This window comes from Carcharhinus amblyrhynchos, chromosome 24 (genome assembly GCF_965287045.1).
Source record: "Carcharhinus amblyrhynchos chromosome 24, sCarAmb.v2.hapA, whole genome shotgun sequence".
NCBI classification, from domain to species: domain Eukaryota; kingdom Metazoa; phylum Chordata; class Chondrichthyes; order Carcharhiniformes; family Carcharhinidae; genus Carcharhinus; species Carcharhinus amblyrhynchos.
This window is the reverse complement of record NC_137347.1, coordinates 1,239,422-1,251,491: the sequence shown is the minus strand read 5'-3', so window position 1 is coordinate 1,251,491 and position 12,070 is coordinate 1,239,422. Positions and strand designations below refer to the sequence as shown.

Sequence of the window (12,070 nt, the reverse complement as noted above, 5' to 3'; positions counted from 1 at the left end):
CCCCAACTCTCTCTCACCCCCCACTCTTTCTCTCTCTCTCTCCCCTCCCCACACTCTCTCTCCCCCCCCAACTCTCTCTCACCCCCCTACTCTTTCTCTCTCTCTCTCTCTCTCCCCTCCCCACACTCTCTCTCCCCCCCAACTCTCTCTCACCCCCCACTCTTTCTCTCTCTCTCTCCCCTCCCCACACTCTCTCTCCCCCCCCAACTCTCTCTCACCCCCCTACTCTTTCTCTCTCTCTCTCTCTCTCCCCTCCCCACACTCTCTCTCCCCCCCAACTCTCTCTCACCCCCCACTCTTTCTCTCTCTCTCTCCCCTCCCCACACTCTCTCTCCCCCCCCAACTCTCTCTCACCCCCCTACTCTTTCTCTCTCTCTCTCTCTCTCCCCTCCCCACACTCTCTCTCCCCCCCAACTCTCTCTCACCCCCCTACTCTTTCTCTCTCTCTCTCCCCTCCCCACACACTCTCTCTCCCCACCCACACTCTCCCCCCAACCCCCCCTCTCCTCCCCGCACTCTCTTCTCCCCCCCAGTCTGTCTCTCTCCCCTCACACACTCTCCCCCCCCAACTTTCTCTTCCCCCTCACTCTCTCCCACTCACCGCCCACTCTCTCTCTCTCTCTCCCCACCCACACACTGTCCCCCCCCCACCCCACTCTCCATAACCCTTGACTCCCTTGTAGATTTAAAGGACAGAGCCTCCGCTGCACCTGCATTCAGAAGATTAAAGACTCTAAGCGAAGAAATTCCTCCTCACCTCCATCTTAAATGGAAGACCCTTTATTTTCAAAGTTTCTCTCCTCCTCTAGATTCTCCTGAAAGGAAACTCTCACCATTTATCCTGGAGAAACCCTTCAGGGTACTCACTGTTCCAATAAGATCACCTCTCATCCTTCTAAACTCCAACCTTCCTTCAGGAGACAGACTCCTCCTGCCAGGAATTAACCTGGTGAACCTTCTCTGGTCGCTCCCAGTGTAGATGTATCCTTCCCTCAACAAGAAGTAATCAGGTGTGGCCTCACCTACACCCTGTCGAGTTGTTAGAAGTCTCCCTTACCGTTATACTCGACCCTGCTGAGAAATGCAAACACACGCGGTTTGATGTAATAATTCAATTTTCAAGCAGCTGAATCTTAAAGCCAGATAATGATCTTGCCCGTGTTGCTGGCATTTCGATAAAGGTCAGTTTTAATTGCTTATATTTTTAATTTTAATTTGGATACTATTAGACCAGTTCAAAAAAGATATCAAGAGAAAGTGAAAGACAACTTTCTTATTTTAATTAAGCCGCATTAAAAAAACAAGTTGATTTTTGAAAGCATAGAACATAGAACATAGAACATTACAGCGCAGAACAGGCCCTTCGGCCCACGATGTTGCGCCGACCAGTTACAAAACAATGACCCTCTAACCTAAACCAATCCCTTCTCGTCCATAAACCTATCCACGGATCTCTTAAACGCCCCCAAACTAGGCGCATTTACAACTGCAGCAGGCAGGGCATTCCAATCCCTCACCACCCTCTGGGTAAAGAACCTGCCCCTGACATCCGTCCTATAACTACCACCCCTTAATTTAAAGCCATGCCCCCTCGTGCTAGATTTCTCCATCAGAGGAAAAAGGCTATCACTGTCCACCCTATCTAAACCTCTAATCATCTTATATGTTTCAATAAGATCCCCTCTTAGCCGCCTTCTTTCCAGCGAAAACAACCCCAAATCCCTCAGCCTCTCCTCATAGGACCTCCCCTCCATACCAGGCAACATCTTGGTAAACCTCCTCTGCACCCTCTCCAAAGCCTCCACATCCTTCCTATAATGTGGGGACCAGAACTGCACACAGTACTCCAAGTGCGGCCGCACCAGAGTTGTGTACAGTTGCAACATGATGCTGCGACTCCTAAATTCAATTCCCCTACCAATAAACGCCAAGACACTGTATGCCTTCTTAACAACCTTATCTACTTGACTCCCAACTTTCAGGGATCTATGTACACAGACACCTAGATCCCTCTGCTCATCCACACTATTCAAAGTCTTCCCGTTAGCCCTATACTCGACACATCTGTTATTCCTACCAAAGTGAATTACCTCACACTTCTCCGCATTAAACTCCATCCGCCACCTCTCGGCCCAGCTCTGCAACCTGTCTAAGTCTTCCTGCAAACTATGACACCCTTCCTCACTATCTACCACACCTCCGACTTTGGTGTCATCAGCAAACTTACTAATCCACCCAACTATACCCTCATCCAGATCATTAATAAAAATTACAAACAGCAGTTGAAGAAACAGTGAGGACAGGCAGGTGGGAGGGATAGAGGAGGAATACAGCTGGATTTGATTTATAGACGTAGGGAATCTTTACACCTTCTCCCACACACTCCCCCCATTGTGGAAGGATCAAAGGAGAGAACATATGATGTTTGTAGGAAGAATGGGCAGGGGAAAGGTGAAAATTTAGGGGATATAATAGTCAGCGGGGAAGTGTGTGTGTTTATGGAGGGAAAAGACGGAGCTTCAGAGAGCCGAATGGGTACTCAGGACTTCGCTGCAAACCAGAGTCTGCACACGTTGAAGATTTCTTTCCCCACAAACCATCGCTTACAGTCAGATGGGGAGAAGAAAATGAAGAGGAAGAGGACAGAGAGGAATAAAAACCTCCTGAAAACTCAGGAGTGTAACAAAATAATCACCACTACACTAAACATAGAACGTAGAAAAACTACAGCACAATACAGGCCCTTCGGCCCACAAAGTTGTGTCGAACATGTCCCTACCTTAGAGATTACTAGGCTGACCTATAACCCTCTATCTTACTAAGTTCCATGTATTTATCCAAAAGTCTCTTAAAAGACCCTATCAAATCCGTCTCCACCACCATTGCTGGCAGCCCATTCCATACACCCACCACCCTCTGAGTGAAAAACCTACCCCTGACATCTCCTCTGTACCTACTCCCCAGCACCTGAAACCTGTGTCCTCTTGTGGCAGCCATTTCAGTCCTGGGAAAAAGCCTCTGACTGTCCACTCGATCAATACCTCTCAACATCTTATACACCTCTATCAAGTCACCCCTCATCCTTCGTCTCGCCAAGGAGAAAAGGCCAAGCTCCCTCAACCTATCCTCATAAGGCATGCCACCCAATCCAGGCAACATCCTTGTAAATCTCCTCTGCACCCTTTCTATAGCTTCCACATCCTTCCTGTAATGAACTGAGCACGGAACTCTCCATTCAACTGAAGAAGGAACAATATTCCGAAAGCTTATGGCGTTTACTATCAAATAATCCTGTTGGACTTTAACCTGGTGTTGTGAGATTTCTTAGTGTGTTTACCCCAGTCCAACGCCGGCATCTCCACAGTGTGTGTGGGTCAGACTCTCTCTCAGGGTCAGTGTGTGATTGAGACTGTCTCTCCCGGTTGGTGTGTGGGTCAGACTCTCTCTCAGGGTCAGTGTGTGATTGAGACTGTCTCTCCCGGTTGGTGTGTGGGTCAGACTCTCTCTCAGGGTCAGTGTGTGATTGAGACTGTCTCTCCCGATTGGTGTGTGGGTCAGACTCTCTCTCAGGGTCAGTGTGTGATTGAGACTGTCTCTCCCGGTTGGTGTGTGGGTCAGACTCTCTCTCAGGGTCAGTGTGTGATTGAGACTGTCTCCCCCGGTTGGTGTGTGGGTCAGACTCTCTCTCAGGGTCAGTGTGTGATTGAGACTGTCTCTCCCGGTTGGTGTGTGGGTCAGACTCTCTCTCAGGGTCAGTGTGTGATTGAGACTGTCTCTCCCGGTTGGTGTGTGGGTCAGACTCTCAGGGTCAGTGTATGATTGAGACTGTCTCTCTCCTGGTTGGTGTGTGGGTCAGACTCTCTCTCAGGGTCAGTGTGTGATTGAGACTGTCTCTCCTGGTTGGTGTGTGGGTCAGACTCTCTCTCAGGGTCAGTGTGTGATTGAGACTGTCTCTCCCAGTTGGTGTGTGGGTCAGACTCTCTCTCCTGATCGTTGCGTTAATTGTTGATCCATTTTACACATATAACAGTGACAATTTCCTCATATTATCTAATTTTAGATTGAACAGTTGGTGCTATCCCCCACACATTTCCAATAATCAGCTGCTTGGGAGGACAGAATTCAAATATTTCTAGAAAGGAGACACATTGCTGAAGCTTTTTATCTTGCCGTCATTGGGACAAGCACAAGAATGCCAAATTTCAAACAATGAAGACAATTCATTGGTCAGAGAAATGGATGTTGATTCATTGACACACTGACTCTGATTGGCTAAGACATTGCAAGAGACAAAGCAATGGGGGAACACGAGGCTCCCCATGTAATTCAGAAAAGGCGTGAATATGTTCCTTTTATTTACAGATAACCACAATTGGGCAGCACTTGCTGAACAATCGTGAGTGTGATAATAACGACACTAATAACCAATTCCACAAATCAGTCGAGTTCAAAACATGGCTCATTTTCACTTGTTACAAATGACATACATTCTTACCTATTCTCAGCAAACAAAAGGAATATGTTCAAGCCTTGTGCCTTTTTTTAAATTACGCAGAAGCACAGGGAGCCTATAGTTCCCCATTGCTTTCTCCATCAGCCAAACAACCAACTAACACCCCTTTTCTCCTGTACGATAAACTGTCATAATCCTTTGAACTTTGACCTTCTAGCAGTTGCCCTGATGAATACAAGACAAAAAGCCTCAGGAGCAACTTTGCAGCAACTTCCAACAAAATAAACAAAGTCAAACAGCTAACTTATGATTCCAAAGCTTTCAATAAAATGGTAATTTTGAACCAAGGCTACATCCTGGGAAATGTTGATCAAGGATAGATATCTTGAAACATGATAAACTGGTCAACAAGCGTATCAAGGACAAACATGAAAGGAAAGATATACTGTAAAATAAAACAGGAATTACTGGAATCTCTCAGCAGAACAGGCAGCATTTGTGGAGAGAGAAACAGAGGTAATATTTCAAGTCCATACAATTTCTTCAGAGTGGAGTAAGAATCATATGGACTCAACATTAATCCTGTTTCTCTTTCCACAGATGCTGTCAGACCTCCTGAGTTTTTCCAGCATTTTCTGTTCTTATAAGAAAGGAATGAAAATTAAAGAGTTAAAATTAAAATTAAAAGAGTGGTGGGTGTGTGGAATGAGCTGCCGGATAAAGTGGTAAATGCGGGGTCACTTTTAACATTTAAGAAAAGCTTGGACGGGTTCATGGATGAGAGGGGTGTGGAGGGATATGGTCCAAGTGCAGGTCAGTGGGACTAGGCAAAAAATGGTTCGGCAACAGACAAGAAGGGCCAAAAGGCCTGTTTCTGAGCTGTAATTTTCTATGGTTCTATGAGTATTTTCCAACTCAGTGGCTGCTCAAATCCAATACTACTCATACCAGAGATTCAAATATATTTATACAAATTTTATACAAATATTTTTATACAAATTTTATACAAATATTTTTATACAAATTTATTCAAATATTTTTATACAAGTTGATCTGTTTTGAGCATCAGGAATAAAAAAAACTAGAAATTTATCTTCAACACTCTTTAGGAACTTTACATCCTGGGGAAAGGTTATGGAAATTCTTCTTTGGAAAGAATTAGACTAGAAGTTGGGCCAATTGAAGATTTGAAGATTGTGAAGATGATTTTAGTAAAGTGTCCCCTGTGGGTTAAACTCTCAGGTGGAGACAAGTTTTAAACAAAGTTGCTAAGAGTAAGAAGGGAAGTCTTGGGAAACATTTGCGCACAAAATGTGATTGAGTTTTGTAATAAATTACCAAACTATGTGATGTGTTTATGGACATAGTAGAGATATGTTGAGAAGATACATGAGATTAATAAGGATAGACTCCTTGATAGTCATGAACTTTCCCTGTTCCTAAATTATTTTGCTCGTATTTCTATGAACAGTATAAATAGATTTTAAACAAATATTTTGGTTTTGTAATGGTTAAGTACTTTTTTTGATGGATACAAGGATTTTCATGCTCTTCTGCCTTGTTTCAGTAACCAGAAGCTAGGCTTCAGAGACAGAATGAAGATGAATAGTCCAAGGATTCAGAGCATACGAAGCAAGCAAACGTCAGCCCCAAGTATCCAACGCTCACCCAGCACAGAGAACGCGGCACAGGTCAGCCCTACTAAGGTGCAGAAGAGTTGGAGTTTCAATGACAGAACCCGTTTCCGAGCATCACTCCGATTAAAGCCCAGAACAACAGTAGAAAGTAAGAGAGAAACCTCAAAGCAGTGTGTAAATGTTACCTGAGCTACCAAACTGGCCCGCAGAGTTAATGACATGCCGTATTGCTGTCTAGCTAAGACACTCTTTGTACCCAAGGAGGAGTATGCTGACCTCGCTCCATAATGTTTGCTGGGATAGCCAGAGGAGGATCAGAGTGCGAGGGCTGGAATTTGGGAGTGCTGCAGCTTTTCCAGATGCTGATTAACTATTCATAGGGGGTGGGGGGATCTGGGACAACGGAGCCCACAGTGTAGGATAAGAGAAAAGTAATGTGGCCTGAGAGAGATGGAGGTAAGGCCACCCAGCTCATTTCATTTAAACCATTTTTACATCTCTAATGAGCCTCATGTACAGTTTATGGACTAACTCCCAGCGGTCTTGGCACTGGCTGCATCTATTGGATTACAGGCATTATGGGATCTTTCACACAGAATTGTCCCACTGAACAAACACGTAGAGATGTTGTTCTGAGAGTGAAGGGAGGGGGATTTCACTGGGATACTGAAGAGACATCTTTATTCTGAGTCTGTCCGTGCTGCACCTGACCTGTCAGTGTTTACTGCATCGATAGTAGTCATGATGTGGAGATGCCGGCGTTGGACTGGGGTAAACACAGTAAGAAGTCTGACAACACCAGGTTTAAATCCAACCAATTTATTTGGTAGTAAACTCATTAGCTTTCGAGGTTTCCCTCTTCGTCAGGTGAATGGAGAGTTCTGGCCTCAGACAGAGCATATAAAGCACAGACAGTTTACAGATTACTGATTAGAATGCGAATCTTTACACCTAACCTGCTGTTCAAGTCCTAAAGTGGCCAACAATGTGAGTGGAAGGAGCACTGATCACAGGTTAAAGAGATGTGTATTGTCTCCAGACAGTACAGTAAGTGAGGTTTTGCAAACCCAGGCAAGTCACGGGGGTTACAGATAGTGCGACATGAACCCAAGATCCTTGTTGAGACCGTCCTCATGTGTGCGGAACTTGACTATCAGTCTCTGTTCAGCGACTCTGCGCTGTCGTGTGTCGTGAAGGCCGCCTTGGAGAATGCTTACCCGAAGGTCAGAGGCTAAATGTGTGACATCACCACACGTGAGAATACCATCCACCAGGTACACGGTACATACTTGGCCAACATTGTCTACCTGATACGTTGCAAGAACGGATGTCCCGAAGCATGGTACATTGGGGAGACCATGCAGACGCTACGACAACGGATGAATGAACATCGCTCGACAATCACCAGGCAAGACTGTTCCCTTCCTGTTGGCGAACACTTCAGTGGTCACGGGCATTCAGCCTCTGACCTTCGGGTAAGCATTCTCCAAGGCGGCCTTCACGACACACGACAGCGCAGAGTCGCTGAGCAGAGACTGATAGCCAAGTTCCGCACACATGAGGACGGTCTCAACAGGGATCTTGGGTTCATGTCGCACTATCTGTAACCCCCGTGACTTGCCTGGGTTTGCAAAACCTCACTTACTGTACTGTCTGGAGACAATACACATCTCTGTAACCTGTGATCAGTGCTCCTTCCACACACATTGTTGGCCACTTTAAGACTTGAACAGCAGGTTAGGTGTAAAGATTCACATTCTAATCAGTAATCTGTAAACTGTCTGTGCTTTATATGCTCTGTCTGAGGCCAGAGCTCTCCATTCACCTGACGAAGAGGGAAACAACCTCGAAAGCTAGTGAGTTTACTATCAAATAAATCGGTTGGATTTAAACCTGGTGTTGTCAGACTTTTTACTGTGTTTACTGCAGCACTGACTGTCTAAAATGCTAAATCTCCATCTCACACCTTGATAGCAACATGAAAATTGCAGCATGAAAACCCCCACTCAGTCCAATATGTCTGTTGATGCTAGCTGTAACTAAAGCGAGCAACTTTCATCACACCTCACTCCTTTCTCACTCTTTCACAAATAATTAATTCATTCCCTAAATTTTTTTTCAGAATGCATTGGTGACTCAAGTCACTTTTCCCCTTTACAAGTCAACAGAACCATTGCTAAAGAGTGGTCCAGGAGAAAGCTGTAACAGTGTTAAACATTGCTGGAGAATTGGGATGGTCAGCCTTGATTCTAAGTGGCAGTATGGTAGATTGAGGGTGACTCAATGAAGCTTCAATAGGATTTATTGCCAAATAAAGAATAATATATACACGGTCAGAGTAACTTGCAAAGCAACTGCTCTGTCTGACTCCCTGGCTCCAACTGTGAGTCCTTTCTTGACCTGTGGTACATGTTCTCATAGAATCCCTACAGTACAGAAGGAGGCCATTTGGCCCATCGAGTCTGCATTGACCACAATCCCGCCCAGGCCCAATCCCCATAACCCCACAATTTGCCTTGCTAATCCCCCTGACACTAGGGTCAATTTAGCATGGCCAGTCAGCCTAACCCACACATCTTTGGAGTGTGGGAGAAAACTGGAGCACCCGGAGGAAACCCACGCAGACACGAGGAGAATGTGCCAACACCACACAGACAGTGACCTGAGCCGGGAATCGAACACAGGACCCTGGAGCTGTGAAGCAGCAGTGCTAACCACTGTACTACTGTGCCACCCACCCTGTCACCAGGTTGTTGAACAGTTCTCTGAAGCAGGAAGTCCAGTTAACTTTTCCCCACGAACACTGAGGTCAAGCTATGCTAATTTTGCTGCAAGACATTGGTGGTGAAATTGTTCCAAGTCAGTAACACTAGTACAAATTGACTGTCCATTTCTCACTGCACTTGAACTTCTTTCCACTGAAACTCACAGAATCACAGTTTTTGAGATTCTTTCAGACTCATTAATTGGACTCCTGCCCTGTTGCTTTTATGTGGTTTGAACTTAAAAATCCTGACAATATTTTCCAGATCAATGGAAAATCACAAACTGTTTGAAAAACCAGCTGCCAATTTGCTGTGAGCCCATTTCCCTGGGGCACAGTGGGTTAGCACTGCTGCTTCACAGCTCCAGGGTCCTGGGTTCGATTCCCGGCTCGGGTCTCTGTCCGTGTGGAGTTTGCACATTCTCCTCGTGTCTACGTGGGTTTCCTCCGGGGCTCCGGTTTCCTCCCACAGTCCAAAGATGTGCGGGTTAGGTTGATTGGCCATGCTAAGAAATTGCCCCTTAGTGTCCTGGGATGCATAGGTTAGCGGGTAAAATGTGCAGGGATATGGGGGTAGGTACTGGGTGGGAATGTGGTCAGTGCAGACTCGATGGGCCGAAGGGCCTACTTCTGCACTGTAGGGTTCTGTGGTTCTATTTCACAGTGCTGTTCCACCAATTTCACCCCCAATATCTCTTCAGAAAAACCTCAAGACACAAAAGTTGTGTTGGGTTCCCACTTTAATTGAGGTGTACAGGACTGAGGCCTGGCAGACACCTTTACTTCCTCAGTGAGGCCCCAGGTTACTGGGCAGAAGTGTCCCTTCCAGGTACTTGTCTCTCATTGACCAAGACAACCTGTGGATTTTGGGTAAAGGCAGGCCCCTCACTGATGCTCTCCCCGTGGTTATAAAGTCTATCAATATTCACGCTCACACAGCTGTGATGGGAAGCAAGGGGAAAGTTGGGGACTCAGAAATTATTTTTAAAGTGGGTTTTTTGTTCAGACCCTTTAATTGTTTTGTGACTCCATCTTTGGCTGTGAAGACCATTGGGATGCTCTGAGGTCATGAAAGGTGCTTTGGAAATGCAAGTCTTATTTTCTTTCTGTGTTTTCGATACTGCGATAACTCTTTCTTTGTTTGTCTTTAAGCTGAGAATGTGGGAGACGACAACTATGATGAAAAGGCGTTTCACTGTGATATCAGTATGGAGGACGTAAAGCCTGTTGTGAAAACCCTCATCCGAGCCATTAGGTCAGTGTTTCATTGCAACCTGCAGACTTAACACTTCCTCAAGCTGCACTAACACACTGCACGTCCTGGCCAGTGGAAAAAAAAATCAGATTACTGAGAGACCAGGTTCAAGGCTGAGACTGGCTGAGTCTGTTGGAGCTCTTGGGCGGCACGGTAGCACAGTGGGTTAGCACTGCTGCTTCACAGCTCCAGGGTCCTGGGTTCGATTCCCGGCTCGGGTCACTGTCTGTGTGGAGTTTGCACATTCTCCTCGTGTCTGCGTGGGTTTCCTCCGGGTGCTCCGGTTTCCTCCCACAGTCCAAAGATGTGCGGGTTAGGTTGATTGGCCATGCTAAGAAATGTGTCCAGGGATGTGTAGGTTAGAGGGATTAGTGGGTATAATATGTAGGGATATGGGGGTAGGGCCTGGGTGGGATTGTGTTTGGTGCAGACTCGATGGGCTGAAGGGACTCTCTCTGCACTGTAGGGCTCTATGATTGTGTGTTGCCCAGAGGCTTTAGTAGTTTACCCATCAAGGTTACAAATAAGCAGGGAGAACCAGCTAAAACATCACCCTCTGTATATTTTCACCTGAGGACAAAACTGCTAAATAAATTTACTAAAGAGGGGTTTTCCCCAGCCTAAATATAACAGATATAGGTTTAGGGGAAGAGGTGGCACAGTGTTAGTGTCACTGAACTAATAATCCAGTTGGCCCAGGGTAATACTCTGGGAACAGGGGTTCAAATCCCACCATGGCAAATTTGAATCTGGAATTAAAAGTGGAATGATGATCATGAAATCATTGCTGATTTTTGTAAAAATCCAACTGGTTCACTAATATCCCTTAGATAAGAAAATCTGCTGTTCTTACCTGGTCTGGCCTACATATAACCCACAACAATGTGGGTGACTCTTAAATTACCCTTTGGAATGACCTAACAAGCCATTCAGCTCAAGAGCAACTAGGGATGGGAAATTAATACTGGTCCAGCCAGTGATGACCAGATCCCAGATAAAAAGTCATCGGTATCACAGGGATGGAGGATATCTGCTCACTTACTAACAAACCTTTCAATTAGATACACACAGTTGCTCAGCTGGAACTGGAATTAAGTTGTCTATTTAAAGCTACAAAGTCCTAACTGCTGTAAAAAAAAGCTTTCTGAGGCCAAATAGAGATAATTCGCATGTAAATAGATTTTGTGTTTGATTATAAAATGCTTTCTATTGCCAGCAATGTTCCTTATAGTTAAAGGTGCTCCTAAACCTCCCCAACTGTTACATATTTAACAGGTATGCTTGTTTTGAGAGCTAATCACATGATTTGGTTGTGCTGTCATTAGGGTGCTGTAAAGCTGTTTTAGTTTCAGTTTCTCTCTATACAGGAAAAATCTCCTAGAATAAATCTGTTGGTGTTAGTTTGAAATCATGGGCAGGACTTTCCAATCACGCCTGCCCCAAGACTGCAAAATCCCACCCACATAGTCTGTGTCCCACCCACTATGATTTCCATGGTGGGCGGGACAGGAAAATCCTGTTCCATGTCTTTTATTTTTGTTTAAAACCCACAGCCCCTAACGGAGAACATTAAAGCAGGGCTGGGGAAAAGGTAGAGGGAAATGGTCGTTGTTAGTCATATTTTTATAAAGTTTAGTTCAGAAGTATAGGGCATTGGTGAGGCCGCAGCTGGAGTACTGTGTGCAGTTTTGGGCGCCGCACCTGCGCAAGGATATTTTGGCCCTGGAGGGAGTGCAGAGGAGGTTTACTAGGCTGATACCGGAGTTGAGGGGATTGAGCTATGAGGAGAGGCTGAATAAACTAGGCTTGTACTCGTTAGAGTTTAGAAGAATGAGGGGAGATCTCATTGAGACGTATAAGATGATGAATGGGATGGATAGGATAGAGGTGGAGAGACTCTTCCCGCTCAAAAAAGACAGTAGGACTAGGGGGCACAGCCTCAAGATAAAGGGAGGGCGGTT

The 12,070-nt window shown here is 45.5% G+C and overlaps 1 protein-coding gene across 1 annotated transcript in view; it reads left to right on the top strand.

Annotated features, from left to right (window-relative positions):
* Positions 1-12,070, top strand: part of kcnq4 (potassium voltage-gated channel subfamily Q member 4) — a 545,719-nt gene that overhangs the window by 486,800 nt on the left and 46,849 nt on the right. The window contains exons 10-11 of the mRNA XM_080211232.1: positions 6,021-6,238; positions 10,007-10,109. Of these exons, the coding sequence (XP_080067358.1) occupies positions 6,021-6,238; positions 10,007-10,109 (321 nt within the window). The remainder of the gene's footprint in view (positions 1-6,020; positions 6,239-10,006; positions 10,110-12,070) is intronic.